At 42.5% G+C, this 20,739-nt stretch overlaps 1 protein-coding gene across 1 annotated transcript; it reads right to left on the bottom strand.

The window, feature by feature from the left end:
- Positions 1 to 1,005: 1,005 nt before the first annotated feature.
- Positions 1,006 to 6,355, bottom strand: tmem109 (transmembrane protein 109). Its single transcript, XM_028600563.1, has 3 exons — positions 5,778 to 6,355; positions 4,836 to 4,938; positions 1,006 to 1,829 (listed from the first exon to the last, which is right to left on the bottom strand). The coding sequence occupies exons 1-3, from the start codon at positions 5,976 to 5,978 to the stop codon at positions 1,459 to 1,461; spliced, it is 675 nt and encodes a 224-aa protein (XP_028456364.1). The 5' UTR covers positions 5,979 to 6,355; the 3' UTR covers positions 1,006 to 1,458.
- Positions 6,356 to 20,739: the final 14,384 nt, after the last annotated feature.

Genomic DNA, 20,739 nt, shown 5'->3' on the forward strand with positions numbered 1-20,739 from the left:
GTTGAGTTGCGGGATCATCCACGGAAGACCGATCCACAGGGCTATATGCATAAGGGCTATATCATCCACTCGCGAGGGCAGAGGCAAAGGCACTAGCACCGGCGATGGTCGCGCTAACCGCGCTAGCATCGCGAGATGGCCGAGATAAAGATGTGCTAGGCGTTGTGGATCTCAGCTCTCCTTCATCTCCTGGTTGCAGCGATGACTCTGAGACCGTTCGTGCACGTTTAAGGTACCTAAACAACGACTGTTGCAACATTGTACTTTGCTGGAAATGATTTTCACACTCTCAGATCACCGGGAGATAGCCTAGCATACCTACAAGTCTGCTGAACTTGCACAGAAACATAAAAATAGACATGACCATTTTTTTTTAAATTGTTTTTGAAAACTAAACATTTAGACAATTTTAGCACAAATTATGAGATTATTTGCCGATTTTTAATAATTCAACAAATTATAATATATTTATTAATTAATGTTTTTTGAGGAAATGTTTTGGGTGGGCCTGTTGAAAAGTGGGTGGGCCTAGGCCCATAACGCCGTGCCTGCAATTGAAGGAGTGTTAGTCGACTAAGAATTTATTCAAATCAAGCACAGCCCTAGTTAGTGCAGCAGAAAGGAGGACTTGTCTTTGTAAGTATCATTACTTTTATTACAAGTTAAAGAAATGGTTTTGAACATGCTAATTAGCGTTGTTGCCAAAGTGAGATAACAATATTGATATGATGTACATACTAAATACAGAGCTGGAGTCAGGCTAGGTTAGCCTAGCTTTGCATAAACACTGGAAACTGGGAATCCTAACCAGAGCAGAACAGCTCCTAACCCTCCTGCTTTATCTAGAACGGAGAACAACCCAACCTTAAAACCAAAAGTCAAATGGAACCTTGGAGAATGGTGAACCCTCTACTAATGAACATGTTCCTGTTGGCTTGGTTTATACAGAAACATGAAAAGAATCATTTGTGTTTAGCAGGAGTTACACACTTCTACATTTTCATGTTTGTTTCTACACAAGTTAAACAGATAAGATACAAGAACAGGTTGTTTCCCAGTTTCTCTATGCTAAGCTAGGCTAACCACATCTGTGCTCTTCATCTAACTCGAGAAACAGTGAAGGAGTAGTAAGGAGTTGTTCCCCAAATGTTTCTTTAATGTTGTAAAGGACGGACAGAACATGGACATAATGCGTATTCCTTCCCACTGTGGACATTCTTAGAATGAAACTGCTATTAAAAAGAGAGAAACGGTATAAAAACATGTAGACTAATAAAGCACTGCTTCCAGGAATGACTCAGTCATCAAATAGGGATGAGTAATGAATGACATTATAGAAAACTTCCAAACTGCAGAAACCTCTTTCTCTTGAAGTTCCAGAAGTCCTTAAAGGCATCATGTGGCATGACGGAGGACAGACACGGGAGACAATGGACAGACGTAGTCTCAGTCCCTCCGTCACTCCTCCGTCCTGCTCCAGCGCTCCATGTCTCCGAGCCGTCTCTCCAGGATCTTCAGCTGTTGCTCCAGCTGAGCCGTCCTATCAGCCGCCGCAGAGCCCCGCCCCGTCCCCACGCCCAATAGCACGCAGACGCACACCAGGCCAGCCAATCGGATGGCGGTGGTGTCTGTGTCCACGCTGCGGTCGCTCAGGATCAGGCCAAAACACAGCAACGCCACGGCCACTTTCAGCAGCCACAGAGCCCGCCTCAGAGCCGAGGCAACCAATCCGAAGACAAGGGAGATCAGCCAGTAGCCAATGAGAGCCAGGAGAAGCCACTGGGTCACAAAGATCAGGCCGTCTGGGGACACTCTGGGGACGGGGACACCTGCACAGGAAAACAGCACAGCACAACTGATTCATCCAGGATCACAAAGAAATGATCATTTCATTCAAATAATGGTGACAAACAGGATCCATGTTCATATTAACGAGTCAGACAGACGGGCTCAGTGTTGAATTGAACCAACATCCTCCTGATCCACCCTAGGAAGATTTCACCTTTGACTTCTGATCCACACATGACAATGTCTCCGTTAACATTTCATGTGAGGATATTAAACTATAAACGGACTGCAACCAACAATTATTTACATGATCAATTAATCTCCTGACTACTTTCTTGATTAATTGTTTGGTTTATAAAAAATTCTCTTTGTCTAATATCGTTAAATGACTCTTTTGGTCAAAAACACAGAGAAAGTTCAATTTATTATTACATAAGACAAAGAAAATGTACAACAATTACACTAACAGAATCCTTGTTTAGGGTTTTTGTGATCAATCTTTTATTTTGTATCTTAAAATAAATTGTAACCCGGGTCTCACACACACACACACACACACACACACACACACACACACACACACACACACACACACACACACACACACACACACACACACACACACACACACACACACACACACACACACACACACACACACACACACACACACACACTTTAGTTTTCTCAGTAAAAGAAGAACTCTTTCCCACAATCCATCTGTGAAATTAACTCCCTCCCCACCTTCAATCCCAGCTCAACACATATTTCAGACTAGCAGATTCTGTCTGACCAGGCCCTTCTCACTCACTGCTGCTGCTGCTTTTCTTCTTGGTTTTGTTTCCATGTAGCAGTCTGTCTTAAATAAAATTATTCTTTGTATTACTATAGAACATGTTTATTACTATGGGTTATGGTACTCACTAATACCCCTTTCACACCAATGGCTTTACCAGGGTTATACCCAGGTAGACTGTGTATCTGAATGGGGTAACCCTCCTCCATCTACCAAACAAATGATGTGATTGGTTGGAAATGACAGTCGGGCAGTTGTCATAGGTCACCGTACTCTTAGAAAAAACTAATCTAACTGTGCTTCATGCTGGGTTTTCACCATAGACTGTATACAACTAGGATGTTCACAGGCAGTGTCTACTGTTTCTTCATTTCTACTGTTGGTTTGTTATTGTTACCTTCCATTTGACCTTTAACTTAACTGCACTGTACAGCACATTGTAACCATGAGTTTAAAAGCTGCTTCATAAATAAAGTTTACTTACTTACACTGTTTATTTTTCTTCTTAGTAAGTTTGCTTTGGTTCTAATCTGTCTAAGGGAGCTTTCACACCTGACAGTCCGAACTAAGGTCCGGACCGAGGTTCATGTTTTTGCATTTGATCCGGTAAGTTTTGGCAGTGGCGTTTTTTTGCACGTGCAAAGCGGGCAGCCGCCCTGGGCGGCATTTTTTCATGACACATGGGGGCGGCACGAGCACTTAAAAAAAAAAAAAAAAAATCCTCGAAGTGGTTTTCTACTGTATTATCTATCATTTCACTGTGTGGGGAATTGGCAAATTGGCGCCCCTGCTTGCTGAGAAAGTACCGTGCACACTACACAGAGAAGCTGTGAGAAGGGGAAGGGGGGGGGGGAAAGGGGGTCAGATCACCTCTGGGTCGAACGGGTTGCTGGGCATAGGCGCTGATACCGTGGGTGCTCTGCTAATACTGAGCACCCACGAAGCTGATCGCGGTTATGTGTGAGTTAAACTTTTCATCTCCAATCCTATCCTGAGTTGAAAGATAGCCTACTTAACAGCTTTATAATGGAGTTGATAGGCATGTGTGTTCGTGTCGGCCATCTGAAATGCAAACATTTTTTGACAACTTTTTTAAAGGGCGTGCGCCCGTGAGCACCCACGGAGGAAAACACAGGTCGGCACCTAGGTTGCTTGGTCTCCCAAATGGAACGGTCCGAACAAGGGGGGGGGGAACGGGGGATGATAAGGATCTATTGGAGATCTACTCCAACTTTTGGACTGCTGGATTTGGATTGCATTTACTCTGCCAGTCACTGTGGCTGAAGCAGAGAGGAGCTTTTCAAAACTAAAGTAGATTAAGTCATACCTGAGGTCAACCATGTCCCAGGAACAACTCACTGGCCTTTCCTTCAGTATCAATCATTCAATAGGGGAGCAGATTTCATACGATAACATTATTGATGATTTTGCATCAAGGAAGGCCAGAAAGGTCAGGTTTTAGTTTTAGTTTGTGTTTTCTGTTCTTAGTGCAATAGTGTAATAATCAGATTCTCTTTAGTGCATTTTCACATTTGTGTGATGAAGGATTTGTGCTATTTAGAATATTTATTCTATAATTTATTTGCATATTATTCTTAATATTTTATATTATTGTTGCTTATACATAAGTGAAAGAGAAAATTATATTTCTCAATTGCACAAATCCATAAGAACATTTGAAAAACACACTTAAGAGAATCCAGTTATTTAACTATTGCAATTACAACGGGAACACACTTTTTAAGTAGCACAATTTCCACCTCATGAGACGAAGTCCCAACCATCGAAAAAATGCTTTCACACTAGAAACAAACCGGATCATGGTTCAGCTTGAACCGGACCGAGACTACCTCTTTTGTTCGGAGCAAATTTCGGCCGTTTGGTCCGGTCCGTGGTCTGGGGGAAGTTTCACACCTGGAATTTTGGTTCCAGGTCTGAAAGTCCGGACCAAACGAGGTAGGTGTGAAAGCCTCCTAATAGTCTGACTGCTCGTGTGTCGTTTCCGTTATGATGAAACTGGACTTACGGTTTAAAAGTGCTCATATTATGCTTTTTGGCTTTTTCCCCCCCTTTCTTTTATTGTGTATATCTGCGTCACTTGGTAACACACGTTATAATGCTCGCCTAGCTGCTAGCGTGGCACGCCCTCATACTCTGCTTCTGACTGGCTAGTAGTCCTTGCCTGGGTACAGCACATGTGCACCTACGCCTGTGTGATGGACAGAAGAGACATGGCTGTGTGGGACGTTACCTTGGACTCCGGCAGCCTGCAGGATGTGTGAAACATTCTGGAAGAGCACGTTCAGAGCCGCGGACACAGCTCCCGCCGCAACTGCCAGGACCTGAGAGAAAGCCTTGGGGGGGTAACCAGGGGTTTAGAAGACAGGAGACATGTTTAACACAATGCCTGCTTTACCTACATTAGTCTAAAGGCCTTTTTATGGTTTTGCGCAAGCTCCACGCAGAGCTTTTGCAGTAGCCTAGTAAATGGCCTGATGTTTACTTGTGCACTGGTGTGGTCGAGTCTAGTATGTGTGTGTGTGTGGAGCAAGTACCGACTCCAGAGTCATAGTGAGAGAAACAAAGTGTCTCCCCTGTGTTTTCTGACCAAGGTGGGAAATGTGTAGCAGGAGAAGTTAACCCTCTCCTTGATTTCATGTTGTTTATGGAGAAGGAGAACCAGGAAATGAGTCGGGGGGAAATGCAACGCTACCAAGCCACGGCCGAGCGACGTGTAGTTACATTTTTCGAGAGGTGCACGTCAGGCTACAGAGGGGTCTGCGGGGGTACGCCGTCGATTCAATGCACAACCCTAACAAGGCCTTAGTCAGTCCACACATGGAAGCAGGAAGTAACCCTCACATGACAGAGAACTTTCCCTCGAGAACTATAGATGTGAACATGTGAAATATACATGTGAAATATGTGAACACATGGATGGATGTGAACATGTTCCAGCACATAGCTAACCTGCACGTCAAAACGTTTATTGATAAAAATAAAAATGTAATCCTAACCCTAAAACATGTCATTTTCCCTTGAGGGATCAATAAAAGTAGCCTATATCTTAAAATAGCCTGACATATTTCTGATTCTTTGTCAGACACTACATATAGCTACAAATCTATAGCCTATTAGCTTCTTGAGTAAACTGTTGCACTCTCTTACTGACTCCATTGTTTCCATGTCTCACCTTCTGTACCGAGAGCAGCGTCTGCTCCCCGGCCAGCCTGCCCAGGTAAGTCCTCCCCTCCACGGCCAGGTCGACCAGGGCTGTCCGGAGCTCCTGGATCCCGGAGCGGCTCTCCCACACTTCCTCCCCCGAGACAAGCAGCAGCGAGGCGCTGAGCACACACAGCACGCTCAAAGCTCTGCCATCTGAATGGACAAACATCTTAAAAGTGGATGCAACAATAGCGATGTGTTATAAAAGACTCCTATGAGCGACAAAACTTAACGGTAAACTCTAACGTTAACGTGGACGTGCCAGGTAAACAACGACGGGTGGTGACGTCACATAGGATACGGAAAAACCAAGTCCATTTAGTGGAGATGGAAGAGAGTGTGCCCCCACTGGCTCAGTGTGCAACAAGTCTCCAAGACGGCTTGACCCAGCTCGCTGACCAACAGTCTTCGGCTGTTTTCGGCCTTTTTCGGAACTCAGGCTTAGCAACATTAGGCTCGTTCGAGATAAACTGCGCCTCGTCTGTAAAGCGGACGAGAGCAGGCGGGAGCAGCCGGGGGCGGAGACAAAGCCGCGCAGCAAACAGTTTCCAGCAGCCTTCAAAGCATGGACAGGAAGTCACACATTTTCATTTCATATCAAAAGATAATATTTCTAACTGATTATTAATTATATTAGCTTAGCACAGTCTTATTAGTGAAGTGGAAGACACTATAGCCTACCTTAATCATTTCTGTGTCATATGACATGATATTGATCATATTAACTTTGTAATTACATTAACAAATTAGCGCAATCCACGCTCTCCACACTCAATCCCCCATTCACTCAGAGAGCGAGAGAGAGAGAGGAGAGAGGACACAAGGAGAGAAGCACAGAGGACAGAAGGAGAGAGGACAGAGAAGAGGAGAGAGAGAAGGAGAGAGGAGGAGAGAGAAGGAGAGAGGGAGGAAGGAGAGATGAGGAGAGCAACCACCATTTCCTCCAGAAACTCCCACATATCTTCCATTCAGTGAAAGACAAACTTGAATGGCTTTAACTGATACCTCGTCTTCATCCATGGCTGCACACAATAAAGCCCAACACGGTTATTTTACAGTTGTTGCATATTGCTTACACACGTGATGCAACATGTAGCTCATTGTGTCAAAACTTTTCACACAAGCCAAGATATACCCCTTTCACTAGTCTGCCTTTTTGTTTTGTTTAATTCTATTGGCACCGCCGCTCTTACTCCCTCTCTCTGGTACGAGACACCCATAAAAAGAGTTGTGAAGCCAACAGCAAAGCCCAACTTTACTTTTAATGAAATAAAACAAAGAGAAATGTTCTCCCCTCGTCTTAAAATTGTTATAAATCTAATCTGCTAGAGGAAAAAGTGCACTGGTTATTGGCGTTTCTTTAAACCAATCACAATCGCCATGGTAAGTGCCGGACAGAGCAACGGTGCCTCTGCAAAATAGTCTCGGGAAGGAAATTGTTTTGGTGGAACATGTGTACGTTCAAAAGTCGTTTTTAAACGTGCAACAGAAAACTCAGATTGGACAGATAGTCTAGCTAGCTGTCTGGATTTACCCTGCAGAGAGTGTTAAATATCAAGTTTCCACCTGACCTGCCTCATTCATGGACTGTCAATCACCAGTGAAACCACGCCCCTTTCCAAACTTATATAACTCTGCCCTTCAGGCCTGTTACACTCTTTGTCCTCCAAACAAAGCAGGTAGAGCAAAGAGAGGAGTGATGTGAGTCTAATGGACTTTTTCGTTGTATAACACTTATATTTGGTCACATTGAATGTTATGTCTGAAAGTTTGATGTATATTGTTTGATTTATGTTAGATTGCAGAGTGAAATCCTGTTTAGAGTTAAGAGAAAAACCAAGTACAGATTGTGGATGCAGTGCAGACTGTGGATGCATTACTGATGTAAGTCAAGCTGAATCCAACCTAATTTGTTATGGTTGATTGTTCAAGGCTATTTAGATCTGTGACATTTTCTTTATATATTTATTTGTTTAGACAAAATCATCCACCCATCCATCCATCCATCCACCATCCATTATTCACTTGCAACCAATGTAACCCTTTTCCCTGCATTGACAACAATAAAACTTTGGAACGGCACTGGATCCTGTGTTTAAATGTGCACACCACATCAGATGTTCAGTGAACCAACACCATCAGCACTTAAGAGTTTTTTCAACTAGAGTAACCTACTTCCTTGTCCAGCTGCTATGAATGAAATGCATGATGATGATGGTTATATGTTTGTGCTTTAGAACCTAATCACTGCTAGACAATCAAAGTAAGCTGTATTTCTCTCTCCCTACTTAACTGTACAATGACAGATTCAAGTAGCTAAAAATAATTAGTTCTGCTGGTGTACAGTTGGACTGGAGTATGTGATGTTAGCTGTTCATTGAACATGACGTGTAAAGCCCCGCCCATTTCTAGAACTTAAGGTAATTGTTATGCATTGCTCCCGTGTTGACCCAGGTCATATCTTAATTCTCATGACCAGAAATATACCCATGTAGACTGGCTTGGTTTACATTTCCAAAAGAAGGGTTGAACCCTGATCAGGTAACCAGGGCCCAACCCTGGTCAGTGGTGTGAAAGAGGTATAAGAAACAACACTTGGAGATAAATATCTCACTTCTATAGCAAGATGAAACTCTGCAAACAAACTTAACAATCCTTTTCCAAAATGGCATTTTTGCAACAAATTGATAAACCCGTGCATCATTTGAATTACTCTTTCAAAGCAGCAACAACACACTGATCTACTTCATACAAAAGCCTGCTCTCTTTAATACTTTGAGTACGTTCTCATAGAAGCTTCTGTGAAAGATTGTTCCAGTACGGAACATCTACTTACATTTCAATTAAAGTATCAGAAAAAATTACAAATAATTGCAGTAAAATTACAGTGCAATGGTAAACAAAAATGGTTTTGTAAAGGATGGGGTGAATGGTTTATGTTAGGGTCTGGAAACATTCAAATTATTTTATTTATAGTATCAAATCTTAAGAGTTATATCAAGACACTTTACAGAGAGTAGGTCTAGACCACACTCTATAATTTACAAAGACCCAACAATTCCAGTAATTCCCCCAAGACCAAGCATTTAGTGCGACAAAAAAGCGGTGTCTGACGGTGCCGGTTGGGGGGTATGATAAACAGTGGCAACTATAGTCACAATAAAGATAATGGAACTATGACTAGAAATAGTAGCCGGGCACTGCACGGCGTAGCAGGGCATAGCAGGACCACAGTGACAGCTGCAACCAGGATTTAGGTGCCAACCTAATCCAGGGAAAACTGCAGGGTGAGAAAGCATAAGCGCACCGGAGAATAAGCTCCCCAGAGCTAAGTTATTAACAAGCATTTCTGGGACATGGATGCACACAGATGGAAAGAAAGACGAGAGAGGAGCTCAGTGTGTCAAAGGAAGTCTCCCGGCAGTCTAAAACTATAACAGCAGAGAAGCAGAGATAGGGAGGGGGCGTGCTGTGACTGTGGCTACGCAACCTCTCCCCGCCGGTCTATGAAAAACGCTGCAACTCCTCACTCCCTAACTATAAGCTTTATCAAATAAGAGAGTTTTAAGTTTACTCTAAAATGTGGTGACGGTGTGATTAAACATCACCTCATTCACATCACAGACAATATCAACCCTGGCCGGGGAAATATGGCCTTGCATTGCTTCCAGAAGAGGCATGCAGGTATGTGGTTGGCCGCCGTACACTTTCCAATGCCAAGCTGAAAATAATTCCTCAATCGGATTAAGAAATGGGGAGTAAAGGGGTGTGTGAACTGTGAAGTTACTGTGGTTGGTGAACCAGTTCTGTATAGCAAATAGCATTTATTTTAATATAAAGTGTTAAACTAGCATGTTAAACTAGTGCTAACAAAATCCTGAGACTCAGCCTTCTCTCTCAAAATGCCAAAAAGTGCAGAAGTCCAAGTATTGGAAGATGGCAAGGGCGGGGTGAATGGATGACATAGGGGTGATTCCAGAATTCTTTAAGTGGGATGGCACATGGGGGGACCAAAAAGCAGTCAGGGGGGGGCCCAGGGACTTTTATCAGAATACAGCATAGACAATCTGCTTAGAAATATAGGAAATACTGTATTTAACTTGTCTTTAACCCTGCTGAGACATTGTGAAAGGATGAAGAAAAGAACATATCCTGCTCCACGTGTGCAGTTCAAGTGAAGTTAGCAGCACGGTGGCTCAGTGGTTATCACATCACAGCAAGTAGGCACTGCAGAATTGGATCCCCGGTCCGTGCAGGGCCTTTCTGTGTGGAGTTTGCATTTTCTCCCTGTGTTTTGCATGGGTTTTGCAGGTGCTCCGGTTTCCTCCCACCACAAAGCCACGCATGCTCGGTAACTAGGAATACATATGAAAATTAGCCATCTGGCTAACACTGGCGCATTTACAGAAATGTTGATTAATATGCATTGTCCTAATCAAATAAATGCATGAGACTGTGACATAAGAGTCTCTGGATGGTTGATTAGCAGTGCTGTATTTTAGGAATACATAATAATTTTGTTGCAAAACTGTCAATAGTGTTATTTAACAGATTATCTTTAGTATTCAACAATAACAGGTTAATACTGTTAAATCCTGCTGTAAATTGACACCAATCATTCACAGTGCAGCAGTATATAAAGTCAGTAAAATCTGGCTTTTCATTCAGACACTGTGCAGTCTACTGATGCACCAGCAGACGGCGCCACATGATTTCTTATGACGAGTAGAGGAAGCTCTGCAGCTTCATGGCTTTAAATGGTTTTTCTTCAAGGAAGTTCCTCTTGAACTCAATAACTGTTTTCAAACGCAACACAAGTCACTAAAATAATAAGTTTCCTTTAATTGGTTTCTCCAGGAAACCTTTATAAATGATGAGGAACTTATTAAGAAGCAGATGGCCTTCTGACATCTTAAATTTGAAAATGTCAAAGTTGGACCAAACTTCACAGCTGGGCTCAGGTCCCTGCAATACAAAAATAACTAAATGACTTGACGAACAAATTATACAAATGCATATATTGACATTATGCATTTTTATGTCTCTCTGCGTTTCTTTGTGGTTGCTTTGCATTTTTAGAGCAAATGGAAACATGTCTCTGGTCTTTATTTTTTAAGTCCCCCCCACACACACACACACACACACCGTCCCATCTGACTTTCAATGACTTCCTGTCTTCTGCTGCTGTTGGACTCGGATGAAAACAGACTCTTTTGTTCCCGACTGTTACAATGCTGGGAGCTCTGGTCCACACTCTGTTTCCCATGGAACACACACACACACACACACACACACACACACACACACACACACACACACACACACACACACACACAGTTAAAGTACTAACAAGTGAAGGCTTTTGTAAACAGCCTGTTTTCAGCTTTGTGGCGATGCATTTCCCAGCTGATCCAGGACGCTTTTTAAAGACTTTATTTAGCTTCACAAGGAGGATGATTTTCTCAACACATAAATAAACACTACATCCTTCAGTTTATCACAAACATTCAAAATCAACACATCTGGAGATACATGGTTTTTACTGGACAGGAAGGGGATGAAGAACTGTCATCTGTAAAGTATCTAACGCTGTCAGACTAATGGAGTGTAGTACAAAGTACAAGCTTTCCCTCTGAGATGGAGTGGAGTAAAGTAGAAAGGAGCAGCTGTAAGTGATTCATGTGAGTGTCATAACCAATAAGTGATTATTGACCGTGCAGCCAACTCCTGGCTGAGCTCCCAAGATGAACCCCTTCATGTCTGTGTTTATGTTGATATGCGATAGAGAAATTTTGAAAACAGGTGACAGAAAGTCTAAAAGATGGTTTCCTAAAGTCATCTTCAGGCTGAGATGATGCTGAATAAATCATCTAATGAACAAGTACTGTACTTATGTTCAAGATACGAGTAGTCCCATACACTGTAAAAAACTGTAATTTTATTTTACAGATTTTCCTGTATTTTACACAAAAAAATATCAATCTAAACATTGACTATGAATGTACGTACATGTCTGTAGAAAAATAATGGGAAAAACTGTAACTCAGTGCATTTCCATGCACAGCTATAAGTTCAGTGAATGGACCTTTTTCACAGCAGACATTTTGACTTGTCATAGTAGGAAAAGCACAGCTGAAATATATAACCTTAACGATGGCTCAATTCCATCAAGTGTAAGTGTAAGCTATTTCAGTGAGTCAGCATGCACAATACCAGGGCCTCTCCTAAGTGGAATGCAGCCATCATTAATGGTTTTGAATACACTTGTGCTTTTCCTACTATGACATGTCAACATGTCTGCTGTGAAAAAGGTCTATACCTGGGTTCTGCCAGTTCTCCCCGGATACATGAGAGTGGGGAAGAATGAGAAGGATGACGTGGATGGGCCAACGAACCGATGAGCCCTCTAGCGAGCAAGCTAGCTAACTAGCCGACCGGCCGGCCAATAAATTACTAAAATTTAACAACGTAATGTTTCATTTACACACTCTCACAGCATAGGAAAGCACAGTGTTCTCGCCAGGTGAGTGACGTCTTAATCTATATCGACGCATTTCATTTCCGGGATTGCACCGGTGTTGACAGACAGCTAGCTAGACTATCTGCCCAATCTGAGTTTTCTGTTGCACGACTAAAACTACTTTTGAACATACACTTGTTCCACCAAAACAAGTTCCTTCCCGAGGCTATTTAGCAGAGGCACCGTGCCTCCGTCCGGCGCTTCAGCATCACCCAAGACGATTGTGATTGGTTTAAAGAATTGCCAATTAACCAGAGCACGTTTTTCTCCCATCCCCGAATGCTATGTGGACTAGCCAGACCTTCCTCTACAGCGCTGCAGAGGAAGGTCTGGCTATGCCAGACTAATGACATCTCAGCCATTATCTGTAACCTTAACCAGTGTTGCATGAAGGCATGTTGGGTGGAATTAGCGGCCGCAGCGACTGTTCTATCCCTCCACTTGTTTGCCGAGACACAGCATTGACAGCCCCGGACAATCTGTTGAGCCATCTCCCGGTGTTCCCTGCTGTCTGCGGGAAGGGTAGCAGATGGACCATAAGTAAGTAAGTAAGTTTATTAATATAGCAATTATCACAGACAGAGCCAATAAGTGCCTCACAGGCCAAATAAATAAATACATTTAAATGAATTGATGATCATACTCAATAACAGTAAATCATAACAACTCACAAAGGCTTAAAATACATAGTAGTACAGTCAACAATGTGGCTAAACGAACGCTTGACTTTGTCTTTAGCTGTTTTTTAAAAGTATCAACAGAGGCTGCTGCTCTCAAATCATAAAGCAAAGCATTCCACAGTCTAGGAGCCATTGTTTCAAAAGCTCTGTCACCTTTACTTTTCAGCTTAGTATAAGGAACAGCCAGTAAGCCCTGATCATCTGCTGACAACATCAGGCTGCAGCAGATCACTAATGTAGGCCGGTGCCTGACCATTGATGGCTCTGTATGTAATTACAAGAATCTTAAACTGGATCCTAAATTCAACCGGTAGCCAGTGCAAAGAGGCCAGGATAGGGGTAATGTGACATGCCCTCCCTGACCTTGTCAGCAGCCTAGCAGCAGCATTGTGGGCCAATTGTAAACGATCTACGGATGATTTACTGAGGCAAGTAAAAAGAGAATTACAGTAATCCAAACGCGAGGAAACAAATTTATGTATAATTATTTCTAACTCAGCGTAGGATACAAAACGCCTGACTTTTGCAATGAGGTGGAAGAAACAGGTGTGGGTTAAGGACTTGTAGTGTAATCTATATATAATCTAATCTAATCTATATAATAAAACAGTATTTTAACTTAGCTCCACCAGATGCTGGGGGAATCTTTGTCTGATTGATAGGTGAAAGATAGACCTGTATTGTATCTGATCCGTGTACACGTAATTGTAGATTGCAATATCATTCTTCACTAAAGCTTGTTATTCATTTTAACTGGACGAATCCTGAGTCTTATTTCGAATCCTGAGTCTTATTTCTCTGATCTAAAGTAAAGTAAGTAAACAAACACTATTCAGAGTGTAGTGACCATAGAATTGGAGTCAGATTAAGTCTGGCCTTTTTAGGGCCAGACCGGTCATTGGTCACATTTTAGCTAAAATTCTTACAGGTTCTGATTTTTGCTGCGGACAGCATTGTAAGGTGGCTAGCAGTATTGGGTTGCTGAACTCCAACGTGCATTTTAGACTGAGAAATCTTGGTGTGACTTAAGATCAGGCTCGAGTCCTTAACCCGCACCTGTCAGCTGGACACCACTGAGCGACAGATTACTGTCGGCCCGCTTCCTCCATCAACACGGCAAGATGACAGTAATCGTTGCTTATGCCCCCACCGATGTCGCTGATGAGGATGCGAAGGATGCCTTCTTTGACCAACTCCACCAGGCTGTTGGCCAAGCCTCACCACATGACATCACCGTCATACTCACCGATGCCAACGCCACTCTGTCTAGCAGTGAACGGTCCACAGGCTCACCTGTTGTTACAACCTTTGCTGACAGGTCTACAAACGACAATGGCAACCACCTTCTCCTTCTCTGCCACCACAACAACCTCTGTGTCACTGATACCTGGTTTCCTCGGAAGCTCATCCATCACTGGACATGGTACAGCCCAGATGGCAGAACCAGGAAAGCGCTGGACCATATCCAAACATCGCCACAGACTTCAGTTGCGCCATCCGCCGCACCTTTGATAACTTGGCTACCGACAAGGTGAACGACTGGCAGACCTTCAAGGAGAGTGTCATCCAGTCAGCTCACAATGTCTTCGGATGCTTTCGACCCTCCCCGAAAAAAAGCCTTGGATATCGGAGACCGGCGGCGCGAGGCAGTATCAGCGACTAAACCGCCAGCACAACGTGGCTATAGCTGAGGATAAGGGAGAAGTGGCTAGCAGAAGCTAAACAACTAGAGTCCGCGGCCAACAATAACAACATGAGCCGTGTCTTCAGTCTGCTGCGCCAAGCCCGTAATGGCCCCCACATCAAGACAGCCCAGCAACTGAAGCAAACTGCCTCGAACGCTGGAAAGAGCACTTCAGCTTCCTTCTGCAGCACGGTACCTTCCCAGCCGATCCCGCCATCTCATCGGTCACTAACGCTGCAGCTCCTAGTGTGGTCTGTAGTACAGACCCTGTCTCACCTGAGGAAGTCAGAGCCGCTCTGGGAAAACTTAACAACAGGAAAGCCCCCGGCATCTGTGCAATAACCGCTGAGATGCTAAAATCAGGCGGTGAAAGCATCGTCGAGTGGCTTACCCACATATTCAATGAAGTGTGGGAGACAGAGAGGCTTCCCGGCGACTGGACCAGAGGAGTCATCCTGCCCTTCTGGAAACGTAAGGGTGACAGGCTAGTCTGCGGCAACCACAGAGGCATTACCCTTCTATCCATCCCCGGCAAGCTCTTTACCAGGATCTTGCTCACTCGTGCTCTTCCAGCCATCAGAAGCAGCCGCTGTCCCCAGCAGGCTGGCTTCATGCCTAACCGATCTACAACAGATTAAATCTCCGCCATTCGCTTGCTAATAGAGAAGACCTATGAATTCTGTAAAGATCGCCATCTTTACATCGGGTTCCTAGATCTGAAGGCTGCTTTTGACACCGTCTGCCACACTTCACTGTGGAGTATCCTACACGCCCTTGGAGCACCACCCAAGATTGTTGCCCTGTTCAAGCTGCTTTATAGCAACGCTCAGAGCTGTGTCCGCATCAACGGCAGAGACTCAGACTGGTTTTCCATCTCCAGTGGTGTTCGCCAGGGCTGTGTGGCTGCTCCTGATCTCTTCAACTGCATCATTGACCATCTGATGTCTAGGGTTTGTGAGCGGGTCCCCGGACTATCCCTCGGCAGTGACAGATAATGGGGACCTAAAACCAGAGATCACCCGCAGAAGAGCCCTGGCTGCGTCAGCCCTGCAGTCTCTCTGGAAACCACTCTGGCGACACCAGACCATCTCACGCAAGACAAAGCTCCAGATTTACAACTCAGCAGTACTCTCCATTCTGCTTTATGGTTTATGGAGACGTGGCCCTTAAATAAGACACTGGCTGCAAGATTAGATGGCTTTGATAGCAGGGCTCTCAGAACTCTCGAGAACATCTGGTGGCCCCAGCAGGTTTCCAATCAAGTTCTTAGAGCCCGCACGTGCCAGCCCAGAGCATCCTGCCTGGCTGCACAATGTCGCACCCGCTGGTTCGGCCATGTCCTCCGCCTTCCTTCTGACCGTCCGAAGAGAGCCATTCTCCAATTTGATCCGAGGGCCGCAGGCTGGAGACGACCATGAGGTAAACCCTGCACCCGATGGCTTGACTTCCTTGTGGGCGACCTCCAACAACATGGAGTTGCGGTGGAAGATGCGGAGCAGCTGGCACAAGACCGGCTCAACACACAGGGATGGGATACCCCCCTACCCATCGCAGGAGCAAATAGAATAGATAGAGAAATGAATTGGTTTAGTACTTTAAATACATTTCTTAAATCAGATAAAATATAATAATACAAAAATGTGTTTTTACAAGTGTAAATATCCTTCATTAAACATTAAAAAGCAAAACAAATACACATGATTTCATGTGCAATTATGGAAAATTATGTATTTTTTCAAGAAAGTTATTTCTATTTTACTTTCTTTTTTTTCTTTTTTCTTTTTTGGTGTCCAGCTGCTGGAATATTACCGTTTTTTACAGGGACCCCTGTGGGATGTGGGTGGACAGAGCTAATGTTAGCAGTTAGCCAGAGCTCCGAGATAGCTGGTTAGCTCAAAGAGCCCACAGAGAACTGAACGCAGCTTCCACACTGATACTTTATTCTACAACATGGACCATACCATGCCAGGTCTCCACGGCAATATAGTATTTACTAATCAGACATGAGCTGTAGAACATAGAGCATAACCTGAACCAACTCATAAATGATGTCTCTCTTGTCGTCCTGAGGAGAGTAACTGTCTGCACCCTAGTACATCACAATAATAAAAAAGGAGGCACCACCTTGTGGTTGTATTAGGCATTGCAGATATATTTCTGTCTTGCATTGTACTCCATTTCATAGTAAGATATTGACAAAATGTGATATTGTGATATCGATTATGAATATTACGATATCAATATAAATTTCAATATTTTTAAACATATGTAAACTTACAAATGTTATGGGAAAACACATCAAAATAGATTCATAACAAATAAAACAAGTTTTCTTACAACACAAGGTTTATTTCAACTGACAGTCATATTGGACTGGTCCAACATGAATAAATAAATAAGGACCATGTCTACAGAACAGGACATGTTCTACTGGTTGTACAGTATAAAAACAGTAAATAAAGAGAACAGGACACAACTTTTCTTTCGCTTCTCTGATTCGTTCTGTTTAATTGTCTCTATCTATTTCTTCACTTACACTGTCACTCTGTTGAAATATGCACACACGCTCCCCATAGGGTTTGTCACGTAGTGGACCCGTGCGCTGACGTGTACTAACATGTGCAAGTGGCACAGTAACTGGCCAATGAAATGATTGTCATTATAGCGTTTCAAGCAGGCTCTAAATTGAACACAACTAAGACACACAGCCAACGGACGGCACGCAGCGCTCCACAAAATATACAAAATATTGCATACTTATCGAAACACTTTCGATATAATATTGCACATCGTGATATCGCGATAACGATGTCGAGTCGTTATCGCTCGACATCGAGCGATAACAACTCAAAAAAAAGTGATCCGTTTCATCCAGAAAAGTACGCTTTTTTCAAAAACCAACATGGCTCAGTTCAAAATTTTGTTTCAAAACAAAACTCCTTGTAAATCTTGTACTTTCTACTGCACTACATTTGTCTGACAGCTTTGGTTACTTTTCAGATGCATTGCTGTAGATGAAACCTTCCAACACTCTGCACAGGAGCTAATTAGCGCTGGAAGTCATCTGTAAATCAGATCAGAGCAGCTGTTATCGGCCGACCGTTTGTCAGTGTTGGCAGATTGAGCCGAGGGTGGCAGTGTTTCCCTGTTTGGCTTCATGATGAGAGGTGCTGTGAAACAACACTTCCTGTCTGTAACTCGCAGCTCCATTGTCCCAAAAAGGAAAAGAGTAATTAAAGAGCAGCTTTTAGGTCCTGCAGCGGCGTCTCTTTCATGTTTGTTCTGGGAGTGTTTCGCTCAGTGTGTTTATGTAGCGCTGTGAGGACAATTAACCCTGCCGGCATCATGACAAAATATTTCTAATCAATACAATTAATCACTCTGTACGTTTTTTTTTTTTTTTTTTTTTTTCAACCGGGACTCTATTTTCCCATGGTTCTGTGTCTAAGTGACTGATGGGAACCACAGTTTTTGAAATTGGTCCAGTATTAAGCGAGACAAAACAAGATGCCCTGTAATGTAAATGGACAAATGGGCACCGTCAGTTTCCATCCAGTAAAAGTGCAGTTTTTCCCTTCGACTGGCTGAAGTAAAACAATTAAAGCAAATATGTATGGAGTAAATCCAGTGAAATATGTTGGGGGGGGATTTAATTATATGTTTTGTTAACCCTCTGAGGACAAAAGACGCACCAGCAAGTCCAAGCAACACTCCTACTCAAAAAGCGATATTACACAATTTAATTTTAGACATTTATTTACTATTTTATTCATACATTAAGCTTCTTTTGTTTAGTAAACTCATTTCAAGTACCAAAACAATTGAGTGTAGGTATGTTTTCACAAAAAATCAGAGAAATATTTTGGGTTTAGGGCCAAGTCATCTCTTTACGCATTGCTCTGGAACAATTTTGGGTGTCACTATACGGAAAGCTGAGTTTATTCAGAACATTTTGATATGAAACACACAGGGATCAGGTTGTATACAAAAACCCTTAAAAGGAGATTCAAGAAGATATCTATAAATGCCCTCAGACCTCAGAGGGTTAATGTATGTTTTGTGAAACGGGCAGATTATATATTCATCTTCTCTCCACTCCTTTTCATTCAGGACTTGTGTAGTGGGAATGTAGATGATCTTTTTATATTCTTGTCTTATTTCTGTGTTTCTGATTCTCACATGTTGAAAATAGGAGCCACAAAGTCTGGAACATAATGTGTATGACCACCTTGGGGGAGATAGTGTGCTGAGGGGAAGACGTCAGTTGAAACTGGTCCAACAGATGTCTCCTGTGTTTTGTTTTCTGTTAGTGTCTGCTAAGTAGTGCTGAGTCATGTTTACTAGGGAGGGATGTGCCCTTGTACTCTGAAGTGTATATAACCAGTGTATTTTTTTTACTTGTTGAAAGACGTTTCCACACGGTACTATGTGTGCTCTGTGAAATTGTGTTTCCTGCTTGCAAGCATAATAAATACAAAGACCAAACTTGGTTTTTCTCACCTCTCTTATTTCACTCTCAAAACACCCTGCTTGACATGTGGTATTTGCATTCAGTTGTGTGTTTGTTTGATGGATGAAATCAACTTATATAAATATAAATAAACTTATGTAAAAGTATGTTTTATGATGATAAAATGAGTGTTTATTTAAATGGAGTCTGGTGGTGCCAACTGCAGCGTCCCTGTTTAATACTGGACCACTTTCAAAGATTGTTGTTCCCATCAGTCACTTAGACACAGACACATGTTAAAAATAGGGTCCAGGTTGGAATAACCAAAGTTACTCTTACTGTAATTCACCAAAGTTACTCTTTGGTGAATTACCTCCCTGTCCAAGTCACGTGATGCGGTCGCCGTGGTGACTGATGTGGAGCCAGCTGCTGCTGGAGGCAGATTATCATATAATGACTTGATTGTGACACTACAACAAAGGCAGCTCTCAGCTCTCATTGGTTGGCTGCAGAGAAGAGCCAATGAGACGCTGGCGCTCAGACTTCTGTCTGCAGATTCATTTTCATACTCAAACATGTTTCAGATGAACACATCAGGGCAAAAAATAATAATCATTTATCAACACATTCAATCAAAAATCATTTTCACACAGAGCCCAAAAAAACAAGCAGGCGTCAGTTTATTTTTATTCTGTAGCATATTTATTCACAATCAGAACTATAGCCTCATTCAAAGCATCATAATCATAATCATAATACTGATTGAAGGTGAAGCAGCTTCTTCTCTTTTTAATCATGAAACCACCTTTTGTGTCTAACTGCAGATGGACATATTTTTCTCCAAATTAAACCTATAAATCATTTTCCAGCCTGTTGATGACTGAGTGAAAATAATGTCGATAACTCGTAATCATATTTCATAATCAGTCATTTCTTCCTGCTGAAGGTCAGAAATGATATGTCTACAAAAACATAAAAGATGACTTGTTTGTTGATTTGATTTATTGCTGAAGTTATTATTGCAGCAACAGAAGCAATAAAAGAGGAAACAGCAGCACATTTTGTCTCTTTGGTTCCAGAAAAAAACAAACATCTGAATGATTAAAAACTGAGATATATTTATGGGCTCATATACAATGTTAAACCTGTGACATTATTCCAAAGTTTGAGGTTTAAACATTTTGAAACATTTTTAAAAAGAGTGTAAACTTTAAATAAAAAACAAAACAAAAACAAAACTTTAAATCTCAAAGTTTCCACAGTCACTAAACAGTGTCCGGATGGGTTTGGGGGAAATCAGACCAAAACAGGGCTTCATCACAAACAAACTCACAAACAACATGTCCAGTATTTATTTTGATGCTCCAAAAAGCCCAAAGTAGTTACTTTGAGCTTTTCGGAGCATCAAAAGAATATCAGTCCAATAAAAAGGCTTGTTTTCTCAAAGCAGTTCTGATTCAGAGGTTGGACTCTTAAGTCCTCAAATGTCTCGTTTTGTCCACAACTCAAAGTTTACTGTCACATAGGAGAGAAGAAACTAGAAAATATTCACATTTAACAAGCTGACATCACACAAGTTTCACTGTTGTCCATAAA

The sequence above is a fragment of the Perca flavescens genome, chromosome 2 (assembly GCF_004354835.1).
Source record: "Perca flavescens isolate YP-PL-M2 chromosome 2, PFLA_1.0, whole genome shotgun sequence".
NCBI classification, from domain to species: domain Eukaryota; kingdom Metazoa; phylum Chordata; class Actinopteri; order Perciformes; family Percidae; genus Perca; species Perca flavescens.